The sequence below is a fragment of the Thermobia domestica genome, chromosome 7 (assembly GCF_964235325.1).
Source record: "Thermobia domestica chromosome 7, izTheDome1.hap1.1, whole genome shotgun sequence".
Classification (NCBI taxonomy): Eukaryota; Metazoa; Arthropoda; class Insecta; order Zygentoma; family Lepismatidae; genus Thermobia; species Thermobia domestica.
In genome coordinates this window covers 157488748-157516265 of record NC_137460.1, presented here as the reverse complement: position 1 = coordinate 157516265, position 27518 = coordinate 157488748, and the positions used below count along the sequence as shown (strand labels likewise).

Sequence of the window (27518 nt, the reverse complement as noted above, 5' to 3'; positions counted from 1 at the left end):
CTTTCTTAATCTACACCCGGTATTCGTGTATATTAAATTCTCAAATTAATACTTATACTTCTCATTGCCTCAAAATTTAACAAAAGTTATGGGCATGTAAGCATTATAACTATATAAATCGTGAATATTATCAACAAAAAATACTAACAATATCTTCCGGAGCAACTTGGAATATCAAATAATTATGGAAAGAGTAACGAAAAGATATTTATTGAACTGCAGCTCTGTCTCACGACGCCATCATACTTGTTTTGTATTTTTCTGCACTCAAACTCGAGCGTTGATTGGCTATTGAATGCTCTTGAATTGGATTGTTTAGAACAGGACCGAAATGAAATTTGTTGAACGAAACTATTGAATTCAAGAGAAAAATGACGTCAGTACTGACGTCTTTTTCATCAAATACTCTCGAATGGTCTTGAACAAGAGTCTTGTTCAAGCTTTCTTGGATCGTCTATAAGCAGTAAAAACATCCAATTCAAGAGTATTCAATAACCAATCAGCAATCGAGTTGAGTGCAGGAAAATACAAAACAAGTATGATGGCGTCGTGAGACAGAACTGCAGTTGAATAAATATCTTTGCGTTACTCTTTTCCATAATTATCTGATATTCCAAGTGCGTATCATAATAAACAAAAGCTAATATTTGCACCGGAAGATATTGTTAGTATTTTTTGTTAATATTATTCATGATTTATATAGTTCTAATGCTTGCATGCCCATAACTTTTGTTAAGTTTTGAGACAATGAGAAGTATAAGTATTAATTTGAGAATTTAATATACAAGAATACCGGGTGTAGATTAACAATGAAGAGTCCATTAAATAAAATAAGATTGATTTAATAAGACGTTTTGTAGTGTTATTAATCTCTGATAAGATCAAATAATTGCGTACAGATTGATAGTATACTCACAGACTGAAGTATCCTGAAAATGATTACATGTTATCCTATTGTAATATAATTATTTTATCACGAAATCCACACGTGGTATTTGAGAAGTTATTTCTTAAGGTAGAGGTTGCTTTAACGCGTGCAGATTCATTTTAGCAGTGCTTTCCCGTAAAGTGCAAATGTGTATCCTAACATATGCTACATACAGGAATGTGCAATAATAATAATAAAAAATAAATAAAATCGAGATGGTATTTAACAGTGTCGGCCCAGGAGTATTGAAGGTGGCCACGGGAGAGTACGTTCAGTACGGAGCAGGCGCATCATCGACGGAGGTTATAGTACAAGAATAAGAATCATGTATAAATGAGAATAGTGCAACAAACTCTTGACTTTGTGTTCACTCATTTGAATTAAGCTATAGCCCTTGTCATGATTTGATATTGGTAACATTAAAATTCTAAACATAAAATACTGGTTTCCTACATTATACAGGCATGTTCCGACAATGGGAATTATTACGGTATCTCAGATAATTCTCCTTCATACACACTCACACATTTTAACAGCAAAATTACTATTCGTTAGACGGGTTATTCTTAATCAGTACGAAAAAAGAGATAAATTTGTGAAGAAAGTCTGATGCAGATATGGGCGGTAAGTCCTGTAGCTGAAAAAATATTATCATTGCTTCGTTTGGTTTTCTGTGATTTCAGCCTTTTCTTTAAACAGTCTTCAATGACATAGCATAAATAACATCAAATGCCTCGTGATACACACAATTTTAGGAAAAAGTTCGATTTTTCTTTTTGAGTGTGGTTCCGTCATCAGCACGCCTTCTACCTCTTCCCTCGACCAAGCAACCCATTTTCGCCATAAAATAGCTATTAGCACCCGCCACTCACGCTTCCACCCTACTATTTCCCCTTCTCCTCCTCGCCGTACCGTTCCCTCGTGGTGGACCTCTGACTGTCAAAAATGGATAAATCAACGTTTCCATGCTCAGTAAACCTATCTCCGCACCCGTTCCACAGCTAATTTTCTTCTTTACCAACGTGCCTAAACTCTTGCCAAACGCCATATCCGCCTCTCTCGTCGTTTAGCCTGGGGACGCTTCTGTTCTACTCTTACTTCCGGTACTAAACCTCCTAAACTTTGGTTATTTTACCGCTCCCTTACTCGTCCGATTCATTCCCTTACATCTGGGATACATATTTCTTACACATGGGTATCCCAATTCCATGCCCAATTAGCCCCGGCTACGATTATGTTACCTCCCATTTGGTTTTCTCCTTTCTTTCAAGATCCTACTGTTACGCCACTGGATTCGCCCTTTTCTCTACGTGAATTAACCATAGCCCTTTTAAAACCTAAATCCATCACTCCCGGTAAAGACGGCGTCTCGTTTTGTCACCTTCAACATCTGTCTCCTCCCCTTCTATCCGAGCTTTTTCATCTATACAACACCGTCTGGACCACTGAACATATTCCTCCCTCTGGAAGGAATATGTAGTCCTTCCTATCTTAAAGCCAAATAAAACCCCTGGGGTAGCTAATCATTACCGTCCTATAGCTCTTTCTTCCTGTTTTTTAAAAGTCTTTGAGCATCTTCTTAAAAATCGAATACAATGGTATGTGGAACATCATAATCTTCTGTCCCAATATCAGTTTGGATTTCGTGTGGGACGCTGTACTTACGACTGTCTCACTATTTTGGTTTCTGATATCTGGTTGGCCTTCACTCAACGTAAATCTCTGTTTGCAGTGTTTTTAGATCTTGAACGAGCCTATGATACTGTTTCCTTTTATTATCTTTTAGACGAACTCTGGCAACTAGGTCTTCCTCCTAAATTTATTCGTGTAATACATAATTTACTCATTAATCGTGCTATTTACATCCGCATTGGTCATCAGCAGGGCCCGGATCTTGTTGACCTAAATATTTTTAAAAAGTGACCTATAAAATGACACTAAAATTCCTGTAAAATGACCCTAAAATCACAAAAGTTGACCTTAAAACTTACGTTTTCTCAAACTTTTATTTCATTAAACATTGACATTTTTTAATATCCATTGGATTTTTAATTACCATTTCTCACTCATATTCAAAAAGTTTTGTTTCAGTTAGTTGCAGTCCATTTATCACTTATGTCCATTGATCAGTCCATTGTACGGCATTGTAAGTATTGAAAGCGTCAGTTCACTCCCGAGTTGAAACTAGGAAGCACTCTTAAACAATAAAATTTAGCAAGTTTAGACTACAGGAAAATAATAGATAAAAACACGTTGAAAGCCCTTGTACGCCTTCTAATGCATTTTTAGTTATTCACGTGATAACATTCATTATGGTCAATAACCCAAAACTATCAGTTTGGCCACCTACCAACCCCCGCCTTTCGTTAACCAGCTATAGTTTAGTTTTCATTAGCTTGTTAAGAATGCAGTTTTTCCACTCCAATAGTCAGGAAGTAAGAAAAGAGATTATTCAACTTCGTCTTTTCCACATCCGTAAACCGTGTTCATTTAAAGATTTCCTTATGTAGAAAAAAAGAATAAAAAGACCATAAGTGACCTAAAAGTTACCTTAAAATATTAAAAAAATGACCTGAAATTTCAAAACAGCAAAAAGAGACCAAAAGTTGATCCTAAAAAACTATATTTTTAGAACCTAGAGTTGATGGATAACGTTTTTACTTGAACTAGCCTTCTCCTATGCGGAACAGAAGAAAGTTGACTTGTCAACAAGATCCGGGCCCTGGTCATCAGTATACTTCCTCCAGACTTACTTCCCAAGGCCTTCCTCAAGGTTCTGTTTTAGCCCCCTTTTATTCAATTTATATATCGCTCGTCAAATCCGTCATCTTGGTAATACTGTTCGTGTTTTGTGCTTTGCAGATGATATTGTGTGATAAATATAATTTTTCAGTTAACTGGACTAAAACACATCTTGTGGAGTTTACCCGGAAACGTTCTACTTCCCCTCTCCAATTAGTCGTCCGTGGAGTTTCAATACCTCAGGTCACATCTGTTAAATATTTGGGCATGTACTTGGATTCATCTTTGCATTGGACTCCTCACTTTCGATACTTACAAACTAAAACTGACCGTTATATCCATCTTCTCCGAATAATCAGTAACCCCCGTTGGAGTGTTGACATTCGTCACCTTCTTACCCTATTCCGTCAAGTGTACCTCCCTATGATTACCTATGGCATACTCCTCCTTTCCCCGAAACCTGTCAAACGTATTAAAACCGTCCAATCCTTACAATATCGCACCCTTTGTCGTTCCCTCTTACTCCCTCCCACTACTGCCGCTACAGCTCTCTTAACGGAAGCACATGTTCCTCCTCTAACAATATATGTTAAATTTCTCAGTGATACCTTCTGCCTTTCTCGGTTCCCCAGTACCTCCACTGTTTTCCTACCCAAACTCAAATTATTATCATACCTAGATACCTCATCTCATCATCTTCCCTATCATTCCTCCCTTCCCTTTATTTATTACAGTTATAACGCTCTTTCCTCTCTCTCCTTCCCCTACTTTCTCGATCTCGGACTCATTTGCCTTATTTGTAGGATTATTTTCTTTCACCTTTAGATCTCAATACCGAACTTCCCCCTTACCCTCCCTCTTCGCTTGGTCTTCGATACCCCAGCATTTATGTTTCTATTTTCCATTCCTGGCTTTCTCACTTCCCCTCCAACACCCGCTATTTATATACAGGTGGCTCTAAATCACGTGACTGTTGATTCGGGTTTCTTCGATTCATTTCAGTTACAAATTGCCCCCTTCTACTATTATCTTTCAAGCTGAAGCTTACTCTGTAGCTGTTGCCCTCCGCCACTCCCTTCAACATTCTTATGCTATAGTATGTCTCGTTACTGATTCCAAATCCCTTCTTTTCACATTACAATCATATCCTTGGACTTCTACAACTGACCGTATTATTTTAGAGATCAAATCGTTGGTAGCTCTACGTACCACTTATGGCTATTCTACTTTCTTTTTATCAGTAAAAAGTCACGTGGGTGCCGTGGCAATGAATCAGCGGACCGCGCTGCACGTGATGGCAGTTTGTTTGGTCACCCGATTTCTCTCAAACTCACCCCTCCTCTTACCACTTCCATTCCCTCTCTCGTCATCTACACCGTTGGAAACATTATAACTCCGTAAGTCCTACAGCTACTTGGTACTGGCGTCAATCTTCCTCTCCCCCCTCCTTGGTTTCTTTCCACCTTTCAAATCCGTATCTTACTCCAACTCCGTCTTCATGTCGCACCTACTCCCGTTCGCCTGTATCGCCTCCGTCAACGTCCCTCTCCCCGCTGTGACTGTGGGCTGGACCTTGGTACAGGTAATCATTTGGTTTTTTCATGTCCTCTTTACTCTCTCTATCATTCCCAGTTCTACTCTCTCTTGTATGCAACTTATGGTTTCGGATCTTTCGATGTGGATTCTATTCTATTCACGGCGCCGATTTCTCTTCTTAATTTTTTTTCTCTTTTACCTCTCTAAAAATCGCATGTTTTACAGTAGTTTATAACGCTCTCTCTCGACCACCGCTTATCTCGTAAATTTCAAAGAGTTTATTCTCTACCCTCTTGACCTATCTTAGGCCGCACCTCCATTGCATCCGAATGCGACTGCGAACGCGAATGCGAATGCGAACTGCGAATTCATGTGCCTCTACTACATCCGAAGTTTAGTGAATGCGAATCAAGTTGCAATGTTTCTTTCAAACTTTCAATATGATATATTTTTGCTTTAAAATTCATATCTTAAAGTTTTCAGAGCAATAATAATAATAATAATAATAATAATAATAATAAATTTTCTTTGTGTGCAAAATAGAGTGAATGTCGCTCCTGTTATTATTATGCTTCTGTGGTAACCGCTATTTTCACTTTAAAATAAATTAATTAAATCAAATTTCAGATTGCAAAATCAACCAACCTTCTAAGAAAATTTTCTCCATGAGTAAAAAACCCGTTTTTGCTATTTCAAACATATTAGTCAATAATTACATGTATTCGTAAAATCATTATTTGAGGAACGAAGAGGAAATATATACCTTCCAAACCAAGTTCTTTAATTACATCTGCCCATAATTTGTTCACGATTTGTCGTTTGTGGTAATCTGGATGAGCTTGGTTCACAATGGAACTTTTATCAAATACACAATTTATTGAAGCATCAATATCTATTTCCATTTTTATTTTTATTTTTATCTCCGCACCACGCAACGTCGTCTGCTTTCACGCAAAACAAACTTTCTTCTCTCACGTAGTGCTCAATTTCCCTCCTGACGACCCTCCGTTTGCACGAATTCGGACGAACAATCCCAGCATGTTGGGACCGTTCGCATTCGCATCTTTTTGTCGGTTTTCGCAATTCGCAGGTCGGAACTATTCGAGGCGCTCCTATTTATTTACACGTACTGGGAAATTCGCATTCGCATTCGCAATCGCATTCGGAAGCAATGGAGGTGCGGCCTTACCTTTTTGTTGTTATTTCTCTAAATTGCTGATAGGTATTATTCAAGACGGAGGCAACCTCTCTGCGTCATATTTGGCGCAACAGAAACAGGAACAGTGTCTGATACGCGAGTGCTTCGTGTGTGGCAGTGCTCTGTGAGTATGAGAGTTGTATGGGCTTATCTATACACCTACACTACACTTACACTTTCTTTTACATTTACACGTACATACATCCCCTTCTTCTTTATACTCTTTCTTTTTTTCATTTTCCACTTCCCGCTTTTCTCTACCTTTTTGCCCTGTTCAACTTAGCTCTCAACCCTCTTTCATTGCCTGAACTTCTTTCCCGATTTTGACCATTTTCCCGGTTTTGTCCTTTCTTGCCAATTGTTTCTTGTATTTTATTCGATTTTGTTCCTGAATCACAAATCCTCATTGTGAGGTAAACATAAGACAATTGGAATTTTAGCGCACTTGACTTTAATGCTGGTACACCTACCTATTTGACCGATAATGGTCTCTAGTCAACAGTTGAAAAATAATGAGAAAAGTAAACAGTTGAAAAGCAGAGGGCGATTGCAGTTATCGAAGTACAAGGGTAGAAAATTTGTTTGTTATACCGATTATTTTTTTTTATTACTGTCATTGGATTGTAAGTAAAGAATATGAATAAATTATTTTTTAGAGTGTAATTGGACGTATAGAAGATCGATTTGAAATATTCAAGGCTAAAATCAGAAGTAAGAATAATTTATAAGATAGCTACATTTTAGTCTTATTTTTCGTACAGATATAATGTATGGGGCACACTTTGGAAAACGGACTGAATCTCAAAATATAGCACGTCTTAATTAGGAGAAATCGTGGTTACTGATTTATAATTATCTGTTATAAAAGTGGTAATTTTATGGTTAAATTGAGTGCATAAGAAAGAGGACAATTCGGTTTTTTTTTTTTTTTTTTTTTTTTTTAACAATGTAGAAAAACGTCTTTTATGTTTAGAAGTGTAACTAGAGCTATAGTAATGTTAAAATAAACCAATTTTTATTAAGGACGACTCCTAAATGATTTGCTCTGGGTGACATGAAAATATCTCACTTGTTATAAATAAAATTTAGGCATATATTCCGAAGTTGGGCGTCCGCTTTCGTCAAGTTTTTTTACTGTTATCTGCTTTCCACACTTTCTGCAATTTGTTATTAGGTTCATTAATCCGTGCTCTTCACAAACTTTTAAAAGATTTTGCTCGTTATCAATGTATTCCTTCACAAATGTTAAAACTGCTAGTTCATTGCCCTTGTACATTCGCCATATTGGTAACATAAATGCTAGTTTCTTTCCCACAATGCAACTGTTCGGTTACCTTGCGCCAAGTAGTTCCCTCCGCTCGCCATATAGTCCCATGTTTATAACCGCTTATATATAACAAATAAACAGATTTTTCGAGACTCTTATATATTATAAAGCACACAAACGATCAAATTATCCATATATTTCCTGTAAATTTTAAAAATTTCTCTGCAAACGGACGCCCAACTTTGGAATTTAACCCAAAATTTAAGGGGGCCATCATTGCAATTCTTTTACCATTTGCGTATTAATACGGCGTCCAGATGTTTGTCATAAAAACTACGGTGCAAAAACAAACCATCCTGTGCTACGTGGCCACTAAATACGGATGCTATCTAAACAAGGCAGGACAGACGAAATGGTGGGTCCCCGTGGGAAGATTCTAGAACACATGTCCTTCCGTATAGGTTAGTAGCTAGGTTGGGTCCTTTCTGCACCAAAGTTTAATATTTAGTTCAGACAGTAGTGTCAGCGAGTGAAGGCGGGTTAGAGCCCCGCTAGGACACGTTTTCTGTCTTAATTACAGCTAAATGTAATGGGGCTCAAACCCTGACGGTCCCCATAACGAAACGTCTCAATTGAGCAGACGCGTTAGCGACGATAGTTATGAGTGGGTTTTGGCAATGATACCAGTTTCAATGGCACTTATCATGGTTTTATAGTAGTAGCGCTCCACTTGTAAACATAAAATACACTGCCAGTGGAAAATAGAATCTAATACAATTATATTTTATAAGCACTCACTCACTAATTTTATCCGTTGTAAAGCATTTGTAATAAATTTTCCACTCTGGTATCCATGCACTTGTAGACCGACAGTATAGCTGTATTACTGTGTATTTATTTCTATCGTTTGCAGAAATTAGTTCTTTATAAATATGTCTTTCCATACAAAATATTGAATTTTGCCTGTAAATTATCCAAACAGCGTTTTGCCGAAAGTAAACCAGCACTCTAATTTCCACCGCGGAATATTTCTACACGATGTAGAAAAAGTATATTTAGTGGTTTAAAAGCATACAGTTACAAGTGTGAAACCATTACAAATGATCTAATCTTTGTTTTTAGTACAGTCGTTTTTATGGCATTTCCATTCCGAACTCTTATTTATACCAGTAAGAAGTCGTCCTCGTAAAATGAATCAGCAACTCATAGTCTAAGAAACAATCCCCGATACATTGGAAGTGAATTTTCCATTTTATGTACAGTATTTGATAAATTTATTCCGCATTTTTCTAAACATCACTCTTTTTTAGCGTGCTTCAAGGTACAGATACAGGATCGAAAGTGAAAAGAATCTGTAGTTGTGGTTTTCGGTGTTCATTGTATTCAGTATTCCTGTGCAGATAACAAGCATGTCAGTTTCCAAGTATTCCAAGATCTCGTTGAATCCTTCCTGGTTGTGAGCTTCTTCGTGGCTTAGCGGTTAGAGTACGCGCCTGTGGCGTGGGAGACCCGGGTTGAATTCCCGGCGGGAGGTCATGTAGTTCGGATTCCACGTTAATCAGTAGGTCCCGTCTCATAGCCTCGCTGCTGAAAGTGACGTTAACTCAACTCCCTCCTGTTTGTTAGATAATCCTTTATCACGGATTCGAGAAGTACCTACCAGCTGACAAATTTTCTGCTCTCGTGAGTAACATAGAACGGCAAGCGTTAACAAATAACATCAAATGTAAAAAAAAAGTGTATCCAGATGACCACATCCATCTCAGTGTGAGGAAAAATTACTGCCTTTATAAATCAGTGAATCAAATCAATACCTTCTGATTGGAGTGTCATATTTTGTACCCACCTGTATAAAACTTAAATTTTTCTGATAATGTTGCATGCATAAGTGTGGATTGTGCGATGCAAGTGTGTTATTCATCGGGACGAAACAAAGTAGTTTACAATGATTCTTAGCGAAAGATAGCATTACAGAATCAGAATTACTATGATGTATTGAAAGTGTACTGATACGCGTAAGTGTGCAGTGCTGCTAAAAATGTCAGAGTATTCAAATTTATTTCCAGACAGTGAGACTGCGGGTGAAATGCAGCTGGAACGTGCCAAAATAGCCTAGACTTCTGTGCATTTTAAACTTCACTAGTGTTGCCAAGTCCGCGTTTTTTTTTTTTTTTTTTTTTTTTTTCTTTTCTTCATGGGTCTCGTATTTAGGGATGTTCCAGCAAACCGTGCATATTCACTATAAAGATTTTTCCAGTAAAGTTTTCGTCTGTGTTGGCTTGAAGATAATATCCGTATCATTCAAGGTATCAGGAATGACAAAGATTCATTAGTCTGTATAAGTATTCATTAGTCATTATTGTGGTTCGTTGAGGAAAAAATATTTTTTATGTGTCGTTGTTGTCGCGTTTTCCTGGTGTTAGTTTTACCATCAATATGGTAAAGTCTGTATGACTAATTACGTATCAGGGCAATTTTCCAGGAATATTTTGGAAAACCGGGAAAAATCAGGAAATTATCTCCGTGATTTTTGTTACGACCCTGATATTTTGCCGGATAAAAAAAATCTGTCCGTATTATGGAGGTGTGCCTCAATGGAGATTATACTGTATTTGGAAATTAGTGTTTACATTTTATTATTATTTATTTCTATGTATTTACTTTGTTTCACTTGACTGAATGAAGCTTACTATTTGTGTTTCCACTTGCGCACAAGCCACAAAGAAAAATGTTGTGAAATTAGAAAAGAAATACAAATTATGCTTCATACACTGCAGAAAATTACAAGATATGCGAGATGACATAACTTGTGACACATTGAATGCTGTGATTCACTTTTCTTTTAAAACAAATATTGTGAGAAACGTTGTTTTAACTAAGTTGAGAGTTGAAATTATTTTCATGTATTTCGTATGTCCGTAAGTGACTACTTGTTTGTAGTTTGATATAAAAACCTCTTTGCAGCCGATATAAAACATTGACTTAAAATGTAAGATACAATCTACGTATAATTCAACCGAAACTCAAACCGTAACTTCCGCATCAAAACCAAGAACTCAAACAATTTATCTATTTTCTTGTTGATTCTAGCTTCAGCCTTTTTAAAAAACACTCACTTTTAAAACTGATTGTAAACTTTCAATTAGGAAACTCGTGCTCGTTCCTAATTATCGTAATTTCATGGTTCGTACGTCATTGTCTTTGGAATGAACCAGGCTTTTAGTGGCAGCACGCATATTTCTCGCGAATGCAAACTGCGGGAATTTCCCGAAGTAGATTTTGTTTTTTTAAACTTTTTGGAGAGTGCACTTTGCGAGACCTAAGGTTTCGGTACTTACACAAAAGGTGCCTCAAAAAGGAACGCATGCCTTAGGCTATATGTATTTCAAGTGAGAGTGAAATACGGCAGAAGGTATGAAATAAATAATATTTTCGAAATATATAAATATAAAATAAAACTTTTGAGAATAATAATAATAATAACCTTAGGAAGATTGTTCTCTTTCTCTAGTTACAGTAAGTTCATGGTTCGTATGTCAGTGTTTTTCCGCGTAAAGCAGGCTTTCGAATGATACCATACAAATATATCACGAATTCATAAATTCGAAAGAAAATGTAAAATATTGCCGAAATTTTGAAAAAAAAAATCTTATATTTTGGACACCCTATCGGGGCCCGTACGTCAGAAACGTACACAAGTCATCTTCGAAAATACTACATAGCCAATAGCCAATAGTATGTGCCAAGCTACATGGAAATGTGGCAAGGCAGTATGAAGATAAAATCATTTTCAAACGCATATATCAAATTGCCGTTTTGAAAAATAAAAATCATTCAGGAAGGTCCTGCTCGTACCATAATTACCTTAGATTCATGATTTTGTACCTCATTGTCTTTGGAAGGAAGCAGGTTTTTCAGTAATGTCGTACGCAAGCAAGACACACCCATAAATTCATAAGAATTTGGTGAAAATATTTCAGATACCGGCGCGAAAGGTATCCTGAAAAATGTTACATGTCCTAGAATATATTTTTTGCTGAATTTTGTTGAAACACAGGAAATAAATATGAAAGTAAAAAATATTTTCGAACCAAGGACAACAAAATTTGGTAGGTAATATGACTTTGAGAGAAATAGTTGTGTGTATTTTCATATGTAAATGGTAGTTCGTATACTTATTCATTAAACGCGTGTAGATATTTCACTTCTAATGGAATTAAGTGTCGTTAATCGTTATTAATAATTACGATCACCATTTAATAAATAGCTTTTAAAGGAGTTAATAGTTAACCGCATAACATGGATGAATTTAGCACTCTTGTTTTACATTTAGAGATCCCAAGTTGGAATCCCTGGCCAGTTATTTCGACTGAAGTTTCTCCAGAATTTTTCCTCACTTTCACTAGTCGGGTGTACAAATAGTACGTTCAAAAATAGACCCTGGCGAACAACTTTTTACAGTCCTTTCCTACATGTCATTGTTAATTGTCCACAAGTCAAATTGGTTTCACATTACCTGGAACTATGTTAATTAGTAAAGTAATTTTAATTCTTATTTTTCTTTGTTTCAGCAAACATCAATGTTTCCAATTAGGTGTTACGTTACATTGAGCTGTGGACACATTAGAAACAGACTGTTTCATAATAAACCCAAATCATCAACAGTGCCTTCGTTGAAGTATAAGATAGCAAAGTATGGTTTATTTACGGTGACCATCAGTGGTGCCTCTTTATATTACTACAATCTTACAGATAAAGAGAAACGTACACTCAAAGTTACTGTGACAGGCATAGGACGGTTTATCAGGTATTCATTATTGTATATAATACAATATGTAAGTTGAATGTGTAACATAAAATGTATTCTTTACGTCATAAGTAATTTCAGAGTAGGAAAGAAAATTTTACAAATACTTGAAATGAACGACTAGATGTGTTCGAAATGTAAATATGAAGAACAAATCGATCGTTTGAGTTGCATGTGCTAAAGTGGACTTGTGGTTAGCTTTGCTTCTTTGCAGTGAGCCAGATTCGGATCCGTCAGCCAACCATCGTGATTAAGGATTTTCTCCAGTTCAGTCAAGTGAATACCGGCATGGTACCTTTGAAACGTTTCAATAAACATTAACCATGCAAACTATGCCTGAAAGTTGATTAAATAAAAAAATAATAATATTAATTCGATCTATTTTTCCCATGTATTTTTAATTTTAAATTTGTTGTCTCTGGAATAAGGAAGAGTAATTCTGTAACTGTAACTACCGTAAACAAATACTGATAATACTGTAGATAAAAACTTTTTTGAAGGCTGGCTTTTTGGTAAAATAACAGTTTTTCTTTTTTAAAACCCTTGTCATTCAACTACCGAGTTTCCTTTCCTACAGAAGATACTATAATTTCCTACAGTGATGTGAGGCTTGCTCTCTGGATTTGTTTTCACAGTGAGATTACCTATCTGAAGGTTAGTTTATGCAACCCATCTTCTCGTTAACCGTACCTAGACCTTCTTAGTACCCGATAGTTACGGAACTTGTTATTTTTGTTTTTCAGGTTTCACATCTTCAAACTTGCAGCCGAGAAAATAACATTACTATTTTGAACACAGAATTATTACAATCATATTTTCTTCTTTTTTAAAACACTTTTGAGTTCAAGCACTCTTTCTTTAATCTTTTGCCGAAAATCGCACGTAAGAAATGGTACTTGAGGCACCATGTTGGCGCTCTGTATCTCGATCTTTTTTGACAAAACAAAGAAATATGGATTTCTAACTTTGTCCTGAAATTTAACACCTCTTAAAATTCAATAACATTTGAGACTGTCAAGTCATTTCGTGCCTAAATTGATACGGACTATGTCCCCTCAACACTAAATTGCCGATCTTGTTTCAGAACTCACAATCCATTACTACAGTACCTTCGACCACACCTTCCGCATAAGTATTGTCAACATCTTTTCTTCAAACTCTTCCTTGTTCCTTAGGAATTCTTATATTATTATCCCATCTTCGAACCGTACACTGGTACAACCCAATCGTATTAATCGTCTGTACCCCAATTCCAATAGGCAACTCCTCATTCTTCAAGTGGTGCCGCACTCAGTTGCGTGTGCGATGATAAAAAAAGAAATTACTCCGGGTTCACTGTGTTAAAACTGACCACAGAAGTTCACTAATATTTGTCTGTAGATTGACTGTTCAAATAAAATGTGGAAGTTCATGATACCCCTCAGACCACACATGGACAGGTTTAACTGTGTGTATTGTCTTATTGGTAGACGACGTTGTTGGGGAAAACATCTGTCGCATAAGATACACCTGGTTACTTAAAATGTCCACATAATTACTAGCAGTAATGCATCCGTTAAAAGTTATAATAAGTATACCATAAAATTGTCAACATCAACACAGAGCTGTCTTTACAACAATCACACTAGGAAATAGGGAGCCCTGAGTGTGCTGCTTTACATGCGTCCGCCTTACGTAAAACCAGTCTGTTACTGTTAATAGGTAGAAAAATAACTCACCAGACTATATAACTCTCTTCCAGTCATCGCCAGCCTGTATTTTATCTGCTTGGTACTACCTTTCTCTTGCTATCACGTATGTAATCTTTAAGTTTTACGTTTCACGTTTATGCCGGTTAGGTTAAAGGAGGCGGTGATAATGGGAAATGAATGAAATGGTAGCATGAAGAAAGTGGGAGGAAACGAGATAACTCTGAGAAAACCCACGCACATGGTGTTTGCCCGCCACAAAGTTCACTTGGTGCGAGCTGGGATCGAATCCAGGACTCCATGTGTAGCGAGATAATTCTATCCGTTTTTTTTTTTTTTTTTTTAATTCCTTTCCTTGTTGTATTAGGCCTGTTCAAAATGATATATTTTAGTTATTAAAACGTTGAGGGGGAATTTTTGGTGAATTTTACATTAGAGGGAGTTAGCAACATTTGGCTAGAAGCAGAAACAAAGCTAGGAGGCGCTCGTATTGTGATGTAAAAATTGTGCTTCGTTTGGACGTCATTCTTTATAAGTAATTAATGGACATAATACTAACTTAAGAAAGCAGGGAATAAAATAAAACTAGGACTCCGAGAACCTGTAAGTTTTGATTTTTTGAAAAATAGGCCTCCTTTCTCATACTAATAAAAAGAAAGAAAGAAAAATTTCGTTTCGTATGCTTGTTTTGTAGGGCAGCCATATTTCTGTGTAACGTGTAATAATTGGAGATATGAGAGGCTAGTTTCACCAAAACTCCTTCTTCTTTAGGTTTCCAGTAAATGCCAAGACGTGATTAAAATTTTGATTTAAGTGTCATTTATTCTGTTATTTTTCTCCCTCATTATTTATTTCGTTATAATTCGTTGATATGTGATGAATTGAAAGTAGTGAAATTGATTAATGCTGAGGCCTAGAGAATTAAAAAGGTGTTTATATTATGTAAATAGGAACTACAATTGTTTTTGGTATAAAGGAGACGAAGATAAAATTATTATTTCGTGATCTCGTTTTTAAAAGTTTCTTATTTTTGCTAATAATAATATATTCTTTGTTTCACAAAACATATTCTACGTCTTAATAATGGCAACAATTCGTTATGTTAACTGTAATATTAGATTTGTTGAATTAATGAGATGGCGCAATTGCATAGATCAAAAATAGTTAATTCTGGTAGTGTAATATTAAATTTTAAATATCAGGATAGATAGTTACAAATGTAAAGTTAGAATTTTTAAAATTCGTGTTGCATCAAGTTCGTTACCGGTAGAAATATAGAAATTCTGATTAGTCATGCCATAGTATTGTTATTTCGGTGCACGTAAAATTTTGTCTGTTTACGTGTTTACTTCAGAATACAGAATAGGTCAAAGGGAGGGTGGGGGGAGTAGTTTAAATTATGTGGTTTAATACATTCACTAATTATTTTGAGATACGAGGTTTTCTACAGCAGTTATTAAAAACAACATCTTGGGTTATTTACATTTGACGGTCTTACTCACTACAGCTTTCTGCTCAAAATAGTTGATCACACATACGCATTTTTTTTTTTATTTATTTATTTATTAAATTCTTTTTGTACCCAACAACCCTTGTCCGTTTCTTCTGGCTTTGTATGATATGTCCTTCAATGTGAAATTTTCCTTTTTCGTGTGTTAACTGCCAATTTTATCAGTGTACTGTAATATGTTCGGGGATCGATTGCCTATCCTTGAGCATAGGGAACCCAATTTAATTAGACTTACCGTCGGGTGCCAAAAGTATTTGAAGGAGGATAAATGTGTTGTCAGTTATGCTGTCCCATGTCATTTATTTTAATTTTGTTTTAGTTTTCGTAATATCGAAGGAATAATGTGTTTACGTTTATTTTAAATATATCTTAGTAGTGTGTATTACTGAATTGAATAGAGAGGACTGATTACCACTGATTGGACGTTTGCGAATGTAATATCTGTGACAGAAATCATTCTTGGAAAGGAAATGCTACGAAACTTATCAATTTATAGTCAGATTTTCAATTCTTCAACCTTATGTTTCTGAATTTCTTTCCAAATTTTTACCCAATAACTATGTGTTTACATTTAACTTTAATTTGTCCTTAAGCTATGTAACAGTTATTTCGGTTTGATCAGTGATGAGGAATATGCAAAATTTTGAAAATGAAGGAAAGCTGTTATCGCGTTTTCGGCTGTTTGAAGTGTATCCAACCTTTCGTTTATTTTTGTAATCCTTCATTAATGATACTGATTATTTCAATTTCGGAGTAGTAGTTAGAAGTTTGAAAATCCAAAGAATCGTGAATTTCTGAGACTAGCTTTTTTTAATTTTTTTTATTTTATTTTTATTTTTTATTTTTTTTTTTTAATTCTACGTTTTGTGATTGGCGTATAACCTTTCCTTTTGTAAGGCCTCTAAGGTTAAGTAAAAGTTTAGAGCTTGAATTGAGTGTATAAGTAATGTAGAAAGACGATTATTATTTATTTATTTTTTTACCCCGGGGATATAATTGTAATGAAATAATGTATCGTAGTTAATTATATAATGATTAGGAAATGTAGCTCCTTTCTTCGTTGATTGAATAAGTTATGTAGCGACGCGTCAATTGTAAAGATAGCCAATGAATGGCAAATATGAAAATATTATGATTAAATGAGTACTCGTAGTAAAGGTTTGTAACGAAGCTGAGAAAAAAACAACAATCCCCGCGGATCTCTATCGTCTTATTCATTGCGTTCGGTTTTAAAGTATTAATTTTGTGAATGCCATAGAAGTGGAATTGCTACTGTAATCGTAACATTATTGAAGTGAATATGAATTCAGTACGTTAATAGAAATAAGAGGCCATTAAAACAAAATCACTACGATATTAGGAATTGTCTGTGATGATAATGCGTACGTGTTGATTGGACAACTAAGTGGTTCTCAATCCAGTCCTGGAGTTCCTCTATCTGTCGTCTGAAATTTGAAAATTAAAAGAAAGAAAGAAAAATAAGTTTCTTTTCCTCAATGTGTTTAGAAGTATTGGACTTACCTGATAATTGGACATCGACATTTACCACATTGATTATTATTTCTCTTCTTTCTTTTGGAATCATCTATAATTTTGGAAAATTTTCACCAATCTAAATTCTGGAAAATTTTGAAAGTTTAACAGAAGCATTAACCTTTTCGTTACATTTGGTTGGATTATTGGATGAAGTGTTAGTGACAGTTTATACAGCATATAGTCATGTTTAATTGGAGTTTCGATCTTGGTACTGGAAATTGAGACTAAAAGTATTCTGCTTTCAATTTTCTTTATTTTTGGACGATACCATGGAATTTAGTTGCATTTTGGATATTTGATAAACTTTCGGCTTACAGTATTTAGAAATTAATATAGAATTATTTGGCTTCCTGTGTATTTCTGTTGGACAAGTATCGCTAAGTTTAATTGGTGACTGAATTAATTTATTAAAGTTAACGTGTGGATTAAGTTGAACAAGAATAACTACTAATATATATATATATATATATATGTGTGTGTGTGTGTGTGTGTATGTGTGTGTGTTATTTTTTTCAACGATATAAAGTTTTCCTCTTCGGGTAAAGGTTGAAATAACGATGGACGAGATCTTGTGCCTAACTGTTGACGAGAATACTAAATATTTTGCACCTCGAAGGCTGTGATTTGAAGTATTAAAAAAAGAAAAAGAAAGAAAACCTATTGAACAATTTTGCAACAACGCAATGTAACTAGATTTTATATTGACTCCTTTGTGCCAATCATTAGTAGTGTCTCACCGGTGAGGATAGATCATTTCGGGCCCAAAGTTTTTTGCTTAGTTAAAACAATTTTTTTATTAGGTGAATGTGTGAACCTGCTATATTTAAAAATGTTTATTTTTTTAAAACTATAATTTTTCTTTTTGTTTTTCCTATTTGAATTCCCACAATGGATGAACTTCTTAATTAATATATGTATGTATTTATTTATTTATTGGATGATTATCACGATTATTTTGTTTATTTAACATTAATTTATTTTATTTTGTTGTTATTATATTTTTGTTGTTTGTTGTTTTGTTATCCCCTTTTGGGAAATAAACCTTTTTAAAAAATCTCAGCGGTTTACATATTTATCATTTTTTTTTACAACCTCAGCACCGGATTTATGGTAGGTTTATGGAAAATATTTTATTTTATTTAAGATATTGTTAATGCGTGATTCTAAGCTAGATATAGAAGTGATATGGATTTTTTTATTAAATGATTATTTTATTCGAAAGGGGCTCGGGTCTTGTTGAGGCAGGGATCTGCACTACTTGGCAAATGGATTTGTATGGTCATAGTAATGAGAATCGGATTGAAAATTTTATTTTTTATACTTTTTTTTTTAAGAATATTTTATTAACTTTCGCTTATCTTTACTGAGTCATTCTGTGTTTTTGGGAATTAAAGTTCTCGCTAGTAGCCATTGCATAAATTCTAAAAATAAAAGAAATCCAAGTTTTTCTTAAATTCAATTCCAGCTATTATTATTATTATTATTATTATTATTATTATTATTATTATTATTATTATTATTACTGCAGAGATTTATTTATTTATTTATTTATTTTTTTTGGAGACAGCTAAGAAAGAGACTTAACCGTCTCACATGCACCAGAGGTGAACGCTCTTCCACTGAAGTATAAACGGAACAACAGAAACATCACCGAGACATCTGTATATGTAGAGCACGAGCAATTATTTGAATGGTTATCCGCCTTAAAGTGACTTAAATTAAGATGTTGAGTTGGGTCCAGTGTGATCTTTAATGGAGAGGATACCACAGAAAACTAAGACGCTATTTATTATCTTCTGTTTTAATACAACCACATACAGTCCAACAGACCCGTAACACATCATGAGTTCAACTGAAAAATTCTTGACCATCCTCCGTATAGCCCAGATCTATCCTCTTCCGACTACTATTTGTTTGGACTCTAAAGAAATACTTCTGTGAGCTGCGTTTCGATACACTAAAAGAGGCAGAACAGGCTACGGTTATCTAGTTAGGGAACCTGGAGCAACTTTTTTTTTTTTTTTTTTAAGGGCATAGACGATTGGTGTCACGTTGGAATGCATGTTTGCATCGCAATGGTTCCTATATCGAATATTGGTGTGATACCATGTGCCAAATACGGAGCAGGACGTTTGGGCGCAAAGCCATATATCTGAATAGGTTAATCTACTTAAATGAGTTATAATGTATTTCATACCTGGAACCCGGATGTCTACGCACTAAAAGCCTTGAAAATAGGCACTAACATCACAAAGATAAACAAATAACTGCTCAAATTAAAATATTCAGAAAGATGAAATTTCATCCCAATTTTCTTTTAAAAAGCTATCTTCAAAAACTAAATTTTCGTTACGTTATAGTACGTCCTATGGTAAACAGTCGCTGAAAGTCTCGGTTGCATTAAATGCTTGGTTTAGTTCTAGTAAATTTTTGTATAACGTAGAACGAAAAAAATATACGGGTCTAATTATTTTGTTTCTAGAATAATATATCCTAATTTTTAGGAAAATGCGAGATCATGATCAGCAGACTTTTTTTTTCAGTATGAATCTGTATTGGACTGAAATAAAATTTGTTGTAGGCATCCTATGACACCCCAAAATAAACTTCAGTGTAGTTACCTTTATATCATCTCTAACGTAAAGGAATAGGCATTTTGGGTATTCATAACTTCATAGCTATTCATAACATTGTATTACTGTTTATTATTATATTTGCAACAGAGATAATTGGAGAGGAAACAACAGTGAAATATAGTATAGATATTGAACAATTTATTTTTGTCTTATGTTACACTTATCATGGCATTATCATTCCATGACGGAATTATGAGCCAAAATTCTGCAAGTATTCTACAATGTCAACAGTTTCAAAATTCTGTGCAATACGGCGAATTCTTTCATCTGCCTGAATATATTTTCATCTTTTCTTGAGTGACTCTTCTCGAAGCATTGCCTCGTGCACTAACTCCCGCTTTTTTGTGTCCTTTAAGTGCATCAAAAAACCGCCAAATCGAGGGATGGCCCATTTGAAGCTCTGATTGCAGTCCACGATGAGCTGCTTTGGCGTAGTGTTCTTTCTTGACTATGGTCATTGAGAACTCTGTCATACAGATTCCACATCCTTATTGGAAATAATGCTGTTATTATTGTACCATGCATTTTAATAATTTATTATAGACAATGAAAGTGCAGAAATGAAATTATGTAAAGTATTGTACACATTTTAAGATAAGTTCTATGATGTCTGACTCAAAAAATCAAGTACACAGTGTAGTATGAATATATAGTTACATCTATAAAATAACTAAACATTAACGAAAAAGTCCATTTCTTTATTACATGTCTCATTTTATTAAAAAGAAAAAGTATTTTAAAACTAAACCACATAGTATGGAGTACGGATATCGCAACCCGGATAGTCGAGTGTCTGCTGCAGTTCCTTCCTATTTCTTTTCAACTGATAGAGACAAGTTGTGCATGACGTGAAGAAAATTTGCTGTGTTAAAAATGTTATTTTTTAGTTTTTGCAAAATTATTTGTAGAAGTGTTTCGAAACTTCCAGTGTTTAAACATCCGAGCTCTAGTTATGAAATTCACTATGACATATATAGGTAGATAAACCTATTTGGATAAAAGGTTTTGCGCCCAAATGTCAGGGACCCTGCGTTTCCCTTGTAATTGATACAACATGCGCCATTGTAATTTTGAGCGATTTTATAAGATCATATATGATTGCCTGTATTTAATCATAACTAGATTTCTGATTCTAAGTTCGTAGATTCCTGGTAGGTTTCATGTAGTCGAGTGATACGAGTGAATACAAGTTATGATGTAATTTCGTTGGAAAAGCATTTTTACTACGGTATGTCACACTGGTTCATTTCATGGGGCGCGGTGGCTCAGTGGTAGAGCGTTCACCTCCGGTGCTTGGGGTCCCTGGTTCGATCCCAGCTCGCGCCGTGTGGACTTTGTGGTGGACAAACACCGTGCTCGTGGGTTTTCTCGGGGTTCTCCCGTTTCCTCCCACTTTCTTCATTCCACCATTTCATTCATTTCTCATTATCACCGTCTCCTTTAGCCTAACCGGCATAACCGTGGGACGTTAAACTTAAAGATTTCATTTCATTTTTTTTTTGGTTCATTTCATACGTATATTCGATTCAGTACGTCCACTTTAAACACATACAATTTTAGTTCTATATTTGTATTCTTTTCAGCATCATATGTAAATATATAGCGTATATTTTAGTTTACAAGTGTTATATATTAGAATGTCAGTGGAAATACTGATAGAAGCTCTGAGAAAAGAGAGACTTCCAGAACTGCGCCAGTTTAAGGTATAAATGTTATTGGGTACGTTATATCCACAGTAACCATTAAATTAGTTAACTAATCATTAACTTCCATTTTTAGGTCATTAAAAGTAGGCCTTACAATATCGTTGGACTATTGGTGGTCACTGAGAGGTCTTAATGAAACTTCCTCAGAGTATGAGTCTGTCCTTCATAAAGTTCATCAAAGGGCAGCTAATGCATTGCTCGAAGGTTGTCTAAGCAATGGAGGTCTCTATGTGAAGTTAGGACAGGGTCTTTGTACCATGAATCACATACTACCAAAGGAATATACCAGGACTCTCAAAGTAAGTCTTTAAAGTGTAAATGTGTTCTCAGATTAGATTCTTAGTTAAAAACTTTTTAGTGATTAACTGTCATCCTAATCACAACTGAATTTCTGGCTCCGATTTTGTCTTCCATGTAATTGAGTGATACAAGTGAATGCAAGTTGTAAAATGATTTTATTCGAAAAACATTTTGAGTATCGGCTCATTTCCTAACTTTTATATGTGATTCGGCTCATGCTACCCACTCTAAGTACACTGAGTTCTATATTCGTAATATTTTTCCAGCGTTATATATGAACAGCGAAGTTATTAAGGTTTTTTTTTTTTTTTTTTTTTTTTTTTTTTTTTTTTTTTTTTTTTTAATCACTTTACATTAGAAGGAATAAAGTAGAGACTCGTAGTACGCACATTGTAGATGTTAACAATTCTTACATTAACTTTACAGAGCTACACGCGTTGACTTGTGCTGTCTTGATCTTATAGTATTGATTTACCAAGCTGTTTCTATAAAATTATGCTATTTTTGTTGTATATTGTAATGTCCTTACTTTAATCCCTTATATGTGGATTCTAGAAAAAAATGAATCCAAGTGCTTCTCTTTACCTAGCAGTCATCATTTAGAATGCCAGTTAATTTACTTATTTACGCCTAGTTACGCCATATTTCTTAGTTCTTATCCAAAGCACGGTAGTTCACTAGTCAGGGTGTCTATCGGTCACAAAAGTTACGAATGTCACGAAAAAGTCACGAAATCAGAAAATGGTCATGAAAGTCACGAAAAAGTCACGAAATTTAGCTTTTGGGTCACGATTTTTTTTTTTTTTTTAACTATTCAAATGTAAGTACAGATTGGAAAATTTTGTTCTATAAAACGTCAAAGTTCACCACCAAAAATGTCTATGGTCGGCTTTAGACGCTACCAAATCGCAAGCAAAGTATGTTTCTATCGCAGGGATGAAAATTCGGCCTAATTCGCACACAAATTCGCTCTTGAAAATATTAGGAAATTTTATGATTTGATAAAGAAAAGGTCACGAAAAAGTCACGAAATTTCATTTCGGAATTTTAGTAGACACCCTGCTAGTAGAATGCCTATCTCTGACGTGAAGATCTTTAATTAAATCCTACATGTGAATTTGTGCTGGACATCATTATGTCTGTTGGTTTTCTGGGCGTTCTTCTGCTCCATCCTACTGTTTATTTAACTAATTCTTATAGTTTACTGCGCATTGGCCTGACGATCTGAAACATGTAGTTAGTATATAGATACAAATAGGAAAACCAAGAAAATTGTAAAAAGGTAATTTATTACAGTATGACATTATATCGTTTTTAAATGTTTGTACTTAATATGCTAAATATTGTATCGTTTTTAAATGTTTGTACTTAATATGCTAAAATATTCTGTTAATTTTCCATACTGTGTTTAGGCTCTACACAATAAATGTTTAACTCGTGGAAAGGATGAACTTGCTCAAATTTTTAAAGAAGATTTCGGTCGATCACATGCAGAAATTTTTGCAGAATTTAATGAAGAACCTATAGCAGCAGCAAGTTTAGCCCAGGTCAGTTAAAGGTAATATTTCACTTTCTCTTAAGATAATCTTGTTTAATTACAGTTTTAATCCATTTTAGTGAGCTGCGTAGATGATTTATACAGGGTGTTTTTCAATAATACGAACAATATTTTACAAGTGATTCCTGAGACCAAGATAATATGAAGAGTATAGACCATTACTTCCTTTCGGTGCTGTGACTAGCCGAAAATCTGAGGAAAAAATTTCAAAAACATATAACTTGGGAACAAAATGTCAGATCAAAGTTAGGTAAAGGGAATAAATTGTCATTATTTTTAGTCGTAGATTCCACTAATGCACAATTGAATGTGGTGCAGAAGCGGAGAAAGAGTAACCCCCGAAGAAACTGGAGAATTTTGTGAGGTATTTTATCAGAAGTTCAATGAGGAAAATAAACAACAACCAAATATAATATTTCAACGAAGAAAATCTAGTACATTGTTCAATGTTATGTACTCTTAAGTTCGGAATATCACAGTTCTTCTGTATATATATATATATATAATAACTTCATTAATGATGTAAAATATGAAAACTTTCGTTAGGTTTGAGTAAGGATTTTTAGATGTAGGAATAATAGAATTAGGATTCATGTATTATTATTTAGTATTTGTGTATTTCACTGAAATTTGTGCGTATATTGAGCATTTCCAGGAGTATAGGTATTATTTATGTCGATTTTGATTAGTTTTATTAAAAATCGAATTCTATATCTTCCTTCATCATATCTAAACTTTTATTCGTTTTTGATTTCTCTCCACCATATTATTTTTCTTTCCTTATATCTTTTCGTGCTCAGATCGTACGTCACTGTCCAGTTAAATTTCCATTCAGCTTTGCCGACAATGTGTCAATTATTGGGTTTCAGCTCCTTTGATGGTCCAGTTGTTGAGCAGATAATTTCCTCTTCCTCCCCCTCCTATAATTCTTATCCTTTCCTGAGAGAACATCTTCAGTTTTGCGGTAAAGCTTCCGAGTGTATAGGCTTGATGTCATGCGTCGTCCGATAATCGGAAAGTTATAAGGCGGCATGTTTAATTTGCTAAAAACCGAATTAGTTTCGTGAAGCAGCAACTGATAAAAGTGGTTCAGTAAAGTAGCTGAGTTTCCAATCATACAGGTTTTCTTCAGTGAGTTTTGAAATATGATGATCAATAGGATCATCACGGCCAACTTCTTCATGCTTTTTATTCGTTGGTCGTCTAGATCAAACATAAAAACAGTGCGATCTATTTCGCTTATATTTGTGTAGTAAGCCAAATTTTACGTATTTTATACTACTTCAATTTACAATCCAGAAAATTTGAATGCTGTAGAAACTCTGATTAGCTGCAAAATAAGTCAGTTGTTGGAGTTTACGTCTGCTTCTGTTTCGATCCCGAATGGAAGATGTTGATTCTAAGTATAATTAGCTTGAAAGAATTGTCAGTAGAAATCAGGGAACAGGATGTATTTTTGGATGTCAGCGTTTATTACAAGTAAGTTCTAAACTTTGAAAATCCATTGCCACAAAAACAGTGAAGTGGTTTTAAATCTCCGGGAGTGAACTGCAGAATCTTAGTATTTGTTTTCTTTATTTTTTATTTTGTTTTATTTAACTCTTTAACTACATTTTTTCCTCTCTGCGTGTAGTGATATTTATTAACATGTCAGTGTAATCAGTTAGTTTCCTAAGGTACTAAATTCGGATAATCACATGACATAGTTTCCCTTTGCGATTTCTTGTGATGATGGAGAGAAGTCATTCAACATTACAATTTTTTCATACTGAAAACTCGCGCACGAGCTAACATGTACCTCCAGTTTGATGATATTGAATCTACACCAGCAAGTGGAGAATCATATGATTTTTAAATCTTGCATACGAAACCATTACTTGTGTTATTTGTTCGTATATCATTTTAGCTTACTTTCGTGATGCGAGAACAACATACCGCCTACGTTTATTCCATTAATCAGTAAGGCGAATTTCAAGGTTTATAGAAGTTGTTTTAATACAAGAATGCAGTAACTTTTGCAGTAAGCTAAGATAGTAATGTAAGAGCACAAATAGTAAAAGTATTGACTTGAGTTTGTCGATACGGCAAATTTTTATTTTATAAAAGAAATAAAACCTTCGATACAAATAAATGTGTGTGTATGACTAGGATACAAACTATAATGTAGATTTTTAAATATAGTTAGTTAGTTGTATTATTTCTTTGTAAGTTTGTCTATTTTTTTTAAAGTAGTGTATTATTTATTTGTAAACATGTATCGTATGGGAAAAAAAAATAACTTAGTGAAAAGTGTATTGATATTTGCAAATACAAGTCGGATAGGAATTGTATAATGAAAGTAATACTATCTCCTCCCCAACCCGGCAGTTTGTAAAGCATAAAAGTGCAGTATATCGTACGGCGTTTGTTACTAGCTGTCCCTCATGCAGATTGTGAATACTGAGGCCTGTTGTAGTTTTAACCAAAGTCGTCTCATACTTTACTAAGTCTGTGATATGGTTACATAAATAATGAAAGAAGCAGAATCTTGGTTCTTACACTGTTTGTTCAAGTTTTGTAATATTTCGACTCCGATCTTCGTTTTCTAAAATAAGACAATAAAATTAAAATTTCAACTTACTTTATTTTTACAAGTTACAGTAGTCACTTGTAGAGCACTTCTGTATACAGGATTTATTTTACCATACAGTATATTAGTGTGAGATACGGAAGTTAATCATTATTCAATGTGGAAATGAGATTAAACAATTATGGTAGATTTCGGTTGGTTTATGCGTAGTGTGACCGTAAACGAGTCTGAACATTCTTAGTTCATTAGCTAATTAGTTTCTTTAATTTGCTGTCAGGTTGGGATCAAAATTTCTACGAAACATAATTATTATCTCCATATATATATAAAATTTTCCTTTGGTACTCAAAATGTTCGTAAACTTCTTGTCTTTATTTCCTGGTGCAAACATTCTCCATCCTGGAATGGAGTGTGCACTCCTTCAGTTCGTGTTCAGAATTCGGTCTGAATTCTGGTGAGTGCTGGTTTCGACTGTTTTGGAACCGGTTCATGGGATGCTAACCAATGATGATGGCGCCGTGGAGCTTCGTACAGGACCCACTTCTCATCACATGTCAACACCCTGTCCAAAAATTGTTCCTTCCTCAGACGAGACAGCAAAGAAACAAAGGTATCTGCTCGCGTCGCCTTCTGGTCCGGAGTCAATCATGTTGGACTCATCGACCCAACTTTTAGTGCATCCAGAACTTGATGAAGGTGCTGCCGAATGGTTTCTCCACTCACACTAAATTGTAGTCCCAGTTCCTCATATGTCTGGCCACTGTTCGCCTCAATTGCTGCCTGAAGATCTTCATTTTGTACACGTATTGGTCTTCGGGCACATAGAGCATCATCAAGTGTTTCGTCACCATCCTTAAACTTGTTAAACCACCGCTGCACTGTCTGCGTAGTCACGACCCTCTCACCAAAGGTCTGGCATATCTTCTGCCTTGTTTCAGCGGCGTTTGACCCCAGTTTGAACTCGTACAGCATACACGCCGTTATGACGCTCTGTGGAGGTTTCATGTTCACTCTGTCCTTACGCACGTTCACAGTGTTACTGACCGCCACAACCAGGTAGTATGTTGGATATACTTACACCAACAACTGACCTTCGCCTTATCTCCATTCGCATTCAACTCACGGTGTGAGAGCCAATTGAACACAGACCTGCGGAAAAGCGACAGAATTTTCTTGTTTACGTATATATATATGTGTAGGGTGTCTCAAAAGTCCCCTAACATAGTGTAACTGAGTGTAACTGCTATTATTAGAGTTACAGCAAAATGTAAGAGGGGAAACCGTCTCCAAATATGATGTTTTCAATCTAAAGTGAAGATTTTTTTTTTTAAATTGGACGATCCTTTTGGGATGTAAACTCTTTATGCGGCCAATATTAAATGAAAATCCAATGTTGCCATTTACCTAGATCCACAACATAAAGTAAATGGGGGCTGACCATCGACACGTTAGAAGTTAAAAGACAGTAACTTTTAACGTGTCGAAGCTGAATGCCAGCGATGAATGAGCTGGAAGTGTAACCACGCGCTACTAAGAG

General features: G+C 35.0%; 1 protein-coding gene across 1 annotated transcript in view; it reads left to right on the top strand.

The window, feature by feature from the left end:
• Positions 1–27518, top strand: part of LOC145690522 (putative aarF domain-containing protein kinase 5) — a 125495-nt gene that overhangs the window by 70268 nt on the left and 27709 nt on the right. Inside the window, exons 2-4 of the mRNA XM_081765480.1 lie at positions 12243–12478; positions 21628–21853; positions 23267–23401. Coding sequence (XP_081621606.1) covers positions 12252–12478; positions 21628–21853; positions 23267–23401 — 588 coding nt within the window. The 5' untranslated portion in view covers positions 12243–12251. The remainder of the gene's footprint in view (positions 1–12242; positions 12479–21627; positions 21854–23266; positions 23402–27518) is intronic.